At 45.8% G+C, this 8,465-nt stretch overlaps 1 protein-coding gene across 1 annotated transcript in view; it reads right to left on the bottom strand.

The window, feature by feature from the left end:
• Positions 1-4,762: 4,762 nt before the first annotated feature.
• The window catches only part of LOC103917499 (chromosome unknown open reading frame, human C1orf21), an 81,748-nt gene continuing 78,045 nt past the window's right edge, over positions 4,763-8,465 (bottom strand). Inside the window, exon 5 of the mRNA XM_009324639.1 lies at positions 4,763-5,527. Coding sequence (XP_009322914.1) covers positions 5,489-5,527 — 39 coding nt within the window. The 3' untranslated portion in view covers positions 4,763-5,488. The remainder of the gene's footprint in view (positions 5,528-8,465) is intronic.

Genomic DNA, 8,465 nt, shown 5'->3' with positions numbered 1-8,465 from the left:
AGTCTCAGTAAGTCAACCCGGGTTCTGCGTGGCCCGTCCATGGCCATGAAGGTGTCAAAGTCCAAACAGAGATTAATAGGAATAATCAGAGGAAAGGGCATTTGCTGAACATCATTGCCAGCGAGTCCAAGACAATGTCCTAAAAACCACCGGCCACACCAGCAAAAGCCCAGAGAGCTTCTAATAGCCTGCCCACTTCTTCATGATAAAGTGGGAATCTCCGCAAAATTTTAGAGAAGTCCAGAGTTTGTCAAACTATGCTCTCTAGCGGTTCCTACAGAGCTTAATTTATGTGGACATCATGGAAAATCCTGCAGTAGCTCAGCAAGTCCATCCAATCACGCAGAGCTCCTGCGAAGCCTTGTTCCCAGCTGGGACGGGCTGGGGCTTTGCTCAAGTCCTTCAGTGGTTTCTCAAAATCCCCACGCTGGAGAGAAACCACTCCTAGTCCCTCGTATCACACGCAGAGACCTGGCCCAGAACATCTCCTGCGAGGGGTTCCAAGGGAAAAAAGTACAAGTGTCAGCATTTGAATGATGCGAAATGATCCGCAGCCTTCTGAGAAGAAAAATAGCACCGATATGATTTTGGGTTTCTTTAATCTAATTCAGGTGCAGACTCCTGTGACTCAAGACATGCTTTGGGTCAAATGCTGCTCTTGGTCACAGGGTGATGATGTTGAGGCAAAGCAATGCCTTGGCATCAAGGGTTGGGGCTGGCGTCCAAGAGCAGGATTTCCCCTTGTCCCTGAAAAAGCCAGATACCAAATGTCAGCCCTCAAAACAGAGTAAAACCAGAGAGGCACGCAGAATAGCTGGCTCCTCCTTGGATCAGAGCGGTCGCAACCCAAGCGCATTATAAAATCATCCTAACACAGACAACCACACTTCAGTTAGGAGGGTGAAGCCTCCTCCTGCCTGCCATGACTGGACCTGTCCCCTTGGTGAGCTGAATGCTGTATGGAGGGTGGAAGAGTTTGGGAGGGGGCACAGGTGAAGAGAAACTCGCAATAATTAAAAAAATAAAGGCATCTTTAGGTCAAAGCGTATGTGTTGCAATAGATACAATATGGAGACAGACAGTGACTGAGGGAGACATTGCCAAAACCTCATGAAACTAGACTGAAGGTAAAATGTGTCCCTATCTCTAGTTACTAGTGATGGAGACAAAAATTAGTGTCAGATAGCCAATAAACAGAGGTGGTGTTTTTTTTTTCCAGGAGTCCCTCTCCAGGTCGAACACATCCTACAAGCACTGCATCAACCTGCACCCAAATTGCCCCAAAAGCACCAACATTCAATCTCAGCACCCCCAGCAAGGTGAATGACGACGGTGACGTAGCAATACGGCGCAGCTCTGGTGCGTTGGCTCCATGCCCGCCTGGGACGGACCATCCATCCAGGCAGCCCTTGGAGGGATACGGGTCCCTTGGGATACGGGTCCCTTGGGTTGGTATTTGGGAGGCTTCTGCACGTACCGGCCATGGCGCAAGGCTGGATCTGGAGATGGCCACCTAACTCTTGGGCAACCCTTCCAGCTCCCCGGTTCCTCTCCTCACTCTTGCCTGGGCCTAACGCTTGGGGCAGGCTCTGAGGAGGAAAACAGGAAAACCGGTGCAGCTCAAAGGGCTTTAGAAAAAGGAAAAGGCATGTCAAGGGAAGAAAGTTGATTGCAAAACTCCTTCACCACAATTTTCTCCAAGATGCCAGATTATGACTTGGAGTTTATTAAATAGTGCATCAGCCTCCTAAAGAGAAGTTTGGCTCCAAATCATTTTCTTGGTATATTTCTTTTAAAAGAAACCTTGAAAAACCCATAACTAAGCACAGCATATCAGATATAAGCAATGTTCCTTCTCTTCCCACCCTCCTCTTTTCCACCCCACTGAATATGTTTGAGCAGAGTAAAGTAACGTGGAGGTATGGCTTCAAGGAGAGATGCATTTTAAGCTAGTTATCTGCTTATATTATTATAGATCCCCAGCTGCCACATATGTTTAGACTTTTAACAAAATTTGCTAGGACTTTGCAAAGGTGGATGAAATAAAGCAGGTTAAAAAACAACGTTCATCCAAGCGACCCTGGGGGTCTGCTTGCAGCATGTGCAACTTCTTACAAGGAGGTTCAGTTGTTCCTGTCCCTTTCCCCTACACAGCTGCAATCAGAGCCCTGCACTTGCTCTGGACATGGTTTTTGCAGCAAGTGCTGCTCAAAGCTTGAAGAGATGGTTATCCTGCTTCAACAAGCAAAGCAGACAGCTCTCTGGCTGAGGTGTGGAGAGAAGAATGTTAACCCAAAGCCTGAAGTGGTTAGAAACCATCTCGTATTTCATAGACTTCAGACATTCAAGCCTAGAAAAAGTTTTCTGCTCTGTTTAAGTTTTGCTTCCGTAAGCATGGCTCCTTTTAATAGGTAACCAGCGCTGATCTTTGCATTTCCATATCCCAAAGAGTTTAAGAGCAAGTCTCCAGCCTGACCAAGAAGCTCAGTCAGCTGAAAACCACCAAGAAGCTCCTAGGTTCTGCCTGGTACATGGTGATGGTAGCAAGACGTGTCGTGGCCAAGGATTTGCTGACTTGATATGAATAGGCAACCACCCCCCCCAAACCCTCAATTCTGTTCATGTTTCTTGTAGAACGGTAGAGCAAATCAGTGTCTGCCGCCGTTACCCCAATCCCACCAGCAGCCTAGGGAAGTCCTGGAGCACGTCAACTCCAAAGACAACTATTAATGCCCTCCAAACCTCCTGTTCATCCTCATGCCTCCACATCCCGCAGCAGGACAGTCTACCCAGGCACTCACAAATATTGACATCTAAAGGTCCACCAGTGAGGTTATAATTTATACAGAAGACTAAAGCACTTGCTGCTGGTCACATTAAGCGCACAGGTAAGATGGGAATTGCTTTTCCTCTCTCACAAAGCTTCCACCAAAGACCATGCCTTTGGCGCTATCATCATCGGCAAGGAAAAAAGAAAAAAAAAATTTAATAGGTGGCTGAAAGAAACTCGATGTAAAAGGAGGCTGGTGTATTGAAAGACCACGATGTGTCTGTAACACAGGATTTGTATGGGGAAATTTATACATGAGACGTTCAGCATCTGGAAAATGAACCATGTTTCAAAAGGACAGACCCAATTCCATCACACTTGTACCACTTGCAAAAGCTTTATAAAGCACTTTCGAGAAAAGGCTTTGTGGGATTAAGGCCCAGGACTCTTTATTAATTGAAGTGTTTAAATAATTGAAATGCACAGTCTCTTGACTCTCCTTAGTGTGGCTACCTGTTTGAGAGCTGACATAGATTATGGAAAAAATCATACGCAAGAGGACAGAATTATCACCTTGAAGAGTTCGTAACAGATCAAATGGCTCCGTAGCACTGACAGATGCCAACAGCCCTAAGAAGGACGATGTGATGGGAGGAAGGTGGTGAAACCTCATCTCCAGGGAGGTCGGGATGCTCGGGAAGAGCTGCGTGGCCAAAGCAGCTGCCAAAATGCAGCGAGGATTTAGGAAAATCAGAATTGGCTGGCAATTTTTGACCATCAACAGGATAAAGATGCAGGTAGTGAAACATGCCAGAGATGGCCCTGCCACTGAGCTTTTGTATGGAAAGCTACTGAAGCTAGGTAGCACTTGAGTTCTCCCAGTCCTGCGACACAGCAACCACTCGACTCAAACCGAGGTTCACAGGAGACCAGGGGACTGAGCAGTTTGCAGCGTTCAGAAATAACTTCTACCTTAAGAAGACAGCTTGATACTGCAGCCTCACAAACACTGCTTGGAAAGCTGCTCTTGCTGGACGTGCTCACATCCAGTCCTGCATGAATAAGAGTAACTCCCGGGTCTCTCTCCCCAGTGGATCCTCCCTATCCCACTGCCCCATCCACTGCCCGAAAGCCAAAGGAAAATCCAGTGCAGGGAAGGAAGCATGAGGAAGCTGGTTGGGTTTTTTTTTGACATGTTCTAGGTATGGCACAGCACTGACAGAGGAACAAAATCTTCTGACATGGACTGTCCAACCCCACTCGGAGTGAACATGGGAGGAAATCTCTTTAGAAATTCCCTAATATTTTAGAGATTTTCAGAAGTCACAGGTGATTTTTGAGGGACTTGAAACCCTTTAAAAGGATCTGATTTTCAGAAGGTCCAGTGAAAAATGGCCAACGTTAAAGGGCTTTGGGCTGAGTGCCTCACTTAAGTGTTGGCCGCATCAGCAAAAGATGCTATTAATGCAATCTCATGGTCTATTCCACATACATCGCACACATCAGAGCAATGAAATCAATACAATATAGATATCTATGTCCTGACAAAGTTTCTCCATGGGATGCAGTGCAAACCTGGCCCTCATATGGTGTCAATGCAGGAAGAAATATCAGCACAGGTAACAAATCTCCTTTAAAATAATAAGTACAAAAGGTGTATTTTTTTTCCTGTATTTTTTTTCCTTAAGGTTTTTTTTTTTTTTTTTTTTTTTTTTTTTTTTTTTTTTTTTTTTTTTTTTTTTTTTTTTTTTTTTTTTTTTTACTCATGACAGCATTTGTTAAAAATATTACATCTGCTTTTGAGAAGGTAATATCCTCTCCATATAATATGGAAAAATAAACTCTACAGGACACACAACAGATATCCTCCGTTGGCACAGAGCTGCTTTAAGAGATTAGATCCACAGACTCATCAACGCAGAGGGCTGGTTTTGCCTTCCTTGTCCCCAGACTCTTAAAACATTGTGTTGTAGGAATGGTAAAAGACAAGAATACATAAAAACAGTAAAATGTTTATTTTCTTAGAAAAAAAGAGATTCAAAATGATTGTGATCACACTCCCATTCGTGCTCAGCAAAGCCAATACTGCAAGCTTAGTCCTTGATTAAGATACCTATTAAATGAAACTCTTTTTCCTCTTAAAATACAAATTCCTGCTCCTGCATCACTTCCCATATTTCAGTGATAACATGCTTTTAATGGATAATAGTTTCTCAGCTTCTTCTTAGCAGAGAAACAAGGCCTGCCATGGCAAAAACATCCCATCTCCAAAGCTTGAAATCACCAGCATTAATAAGCACTCCGGCCTGAACGCGGACTGACAGACAGCTTAAGGGTGTTTCTTAGATGCCTGAATGTTCACTTATGGAAGCTTTGCATAACACTACCTCATCTGATAGAAAACAGGCCAGAAGCCTCAATAAAATCAACAACGTCTTTTGGATTAACTTTAAGGATTTGCTGCGTATCTGGACACAGAAAAAAGTGAGAAGTTGCAACAAGTTTTAACTAGCAGCAACAAAAACGTTCCTTATGAGTTCTTAGCAATATTCCTCATCTGTTCATTAAGAAACACTGTAACTGAATGGAGCATATAATGTGGAAATGATCTTCTTCTGTTATGTAGTGCTGTTCGCTCTAGAAGACTTCCAAAAGGTCTCAACTGGGTTGTAATCTATTTACACAGTAGTACTCCTGGTGCGAGTGGCAGAATTGGCACTATGTGACATCCTCCTCTTCTGAACAATAATCACGACCCTGTAAGGAGAAAAGCCAGACAGTTTGTAAATGACTATTTGAAGACAGGAATAACATAAATCAGGGGAGCATTTACTAATAATTCATATCAGTTCTCTAAACTTAGGAGATTTAAGTTCAGAGCTCGGTAGAAACCTTAAAAATAGGGAATGGAGTTTGTACAACTCCTCCAACCATTTCTGGAAGGTTTGCATGAAACCAGGATAGGAGACCCTTCCCTTTCTGTCACTGTTAATCTCATAAATTTCATCCCCTACATTGAATTCCAGGGGGAGTCCAATAAACTGATTTACAAAACTATTTTATGTAAAGATACACCTTGATGGACACAACCCTATAGATTCCTTGTGAAAACAATCTCCGAGGCAAAAGCAACGAAGCACATCATAATCCTATGAGCAACGCAAGCCAGCTGCTTTGAACAAGAATACCTCTCTGATAACCTCAGCAAGAGTTTAACGTAAGAGCAAAAGATACTATTCGTATTGAAATTACACTTGCACAATGGGAGAAAACAGGCTAAACTTCACAAAACACGGACCAGTCATGTTACGCCTTACATCTCATCCCAAATGCAAGACTTGCAGCATCATCTATCTAGATATTACCCTCAGGAAGGTCTGGAGAAGACATGTCCAGTCCCTCACTAGCTGTTTCTTGCAAAGCAGCAAGAAGAGGACCTGATGGGACCCGCTGTCCTCATCTCTCTACACGAAAACAGACAGAGTTGAGCTTTTCAACACACAAGCCACCCAAGATATCCTGCGTAAAACAATTGTCTTGAATGTAGTGTCGATAATCTCAACCTCTGGGCTATTTCCCATGTGCTGGGTGTATCACCTGAGCACTTCTGTGGAAAATCCCAGCAGCCAAGCAAAGGGCTGGCAAAGAAGAAAAGGAGAAACACGAGAGTCTCAGACCTGCAATAAAGTGTAAAAGCTCGACAACACCCTGTAAGCAGAAGAGACCAACTCAGCAGTGGTAAAACGGGTGAAACTCTACTAACCCAAGGGGTACCCAGTTGCCCCACAAATCAAAACCGGTCAATGGCCCGTCTGGAAGGAGCAGGGGAGGGAAAGAAAAAAGTAAAAAAAGACAAGGGAGAGATACTTCTTGATGCAGCAATCAGTTTATTTGGGATGCACAGCTGGGGTACATGTCGGGAACAAAGGCTCGAAAACGCCTCTGCAATTAAAATCCCACTGATGATGCTGGATTGTGAAGCTCGCTTTGCTGGAGGGTCCACACCCAGGAATGTGCAGTGCTTTAACAGCTCTCTATGGCCTTATACTATTAGTAAAATGGCTTTCTTAGTATGTTTAAAAAAAAACCCAAGAGACTAATCAGCCCATATTTTTATTCAGCAATCACTGATCCAGAAAGAAAGAAAAAAATACTTTTTTTGAAGTAAAAGATTTGACTCGGAAAGAAGGAATGCAGAAATACTTTGCAGCGAAGCCCAAATCCATTGGTTTTCTCCATGCCGGGGACCATGATGCACTTGGACAAAACCACGAGACTAAGCCGGTGGTGATGAAGGCTTTGTCCAATATGCGTTAGAGCTGTGAAAGCCATTACCAGGCTCAGGGCATTTCCAGGAGATTCATTTAGCTGGTCACCTGGCCTCCTGCTCAAGAGGGAGCCCCATGGCCCATCGTTCCCCACTCTGCTCTGTACCAGGGGCCATCAAGACTCAAACAGATCCAAAACACTGAAAGCCGTCTTGCATTTTTTTTCCTTCCCATTCCTCCTGCTGTTCTTCCACTTCTAGGTTTGCTCTATGGCAGCCAAGTGCATCACTCTTCAAAAGGATGCCAAGAAACCGCTTAAAAAGCAACGTGCTGAAGAAGTCCTTGCCACGGCAGGGAAATACCACCTCTTGCCCACTGCCTGAAGGCCGTGGAGAGCCAGACTGCTGCTGCCAGACACTTTTTGTCCATCTTCACGCCGGTGGGGATGGAGGCATGTCAGTGTCTCAGAGGTGACCTTCAAGGCCACAGCCCTTGGTCGCCGGCAGGCAGGGAACTGCCGCCATCCCAAGCTTCCCACCAGCCTGCTCCTTCCCATGAGCGTGTGGGCAGCGGCGGTGCAGCTGAAAGGGGGAGGAGGGTGAGAACTGCCTGAAATGCCAGAAACACCTCCCACGCCGTCCTGCAGTGTGACACGCAGCTCTTCCACCCACCGTGCCCAGCATGGACCTGCAACCCTGACCTGACCAGCTAATTTGATGCCCAAACTGCGGTAACGCCTGATGGCAAGATGAGGAGCGCTGCTGCAGCCTGAGGCTGCTGTATTTTTTGCAGGGAAATGCTCCAGAGCTGGGTTTGCCCCTGGCATTTGCTTCAGCAGGGGCGGCCCCCACCAGTGTGCCAGCTGGTGGGAACAGGGAAGACACGGCGAGGGAGCAGGGTGACCAAAAAAGGCTCCCGCAGCCGCTTGGTGGCTGGCTGAAGTCTTCACATCCACTGCCTCTCTCTGCCAAAGAGCCGTGCGCAGGAGCACGCTGCGATGCAGGGGAAGGGACACATTTGCTACATGCTAAGAATAACATTGGAGTGAAGGCACGGCGGGCTGGCAGCTTGCATGCAAAATTAGGGGTTTTGCTTTCACTTGGGGTTTATAGTGAGCTAAGAGGATGTTGCTTTTATTTCCTTGGGAGAAGGAAGGACCACGTCCTCCCTCTTAGTGGTGAGATCCAATACAACCTGCGGGACCACCCCACTCTGGCAGGTTTAGCTTATTTTGTCAGCGGTGGGAATCGGCTGTGACAGCAAACACTCTGTTTTGCACATACTCTTGCACCCATCCCAGCTGTCCTACACCCACTGCCCCAGCTACGCTGCAAAGACCCACACCAACATGCGCCCAGCATTTAATTCCAGCATGAAAATGAAGCGTGTAGGGCTCAGCCCAGCAAGGTCTGAAACGTCCTGGCCCA

Source organism: Pygoscelis adeliae, unplaced genomic scaffold, assembly GCF_000699105.1.
Source record: "Pygoscelis adeliae isolate BGI_AS28 unplaced genomic scaffold, ASM69910v1 Scaffold126, whole genome shotgun sequence".
NCBI lineage: Eukaryota > Metazoa > Chordata > Aves > Sphenisciformes > Spheniscidae > Pygoscelis > Pygoscelis adeliae.
This window is presented reverse-complemented; position numbering and strand designations above follow the sequence as displayed.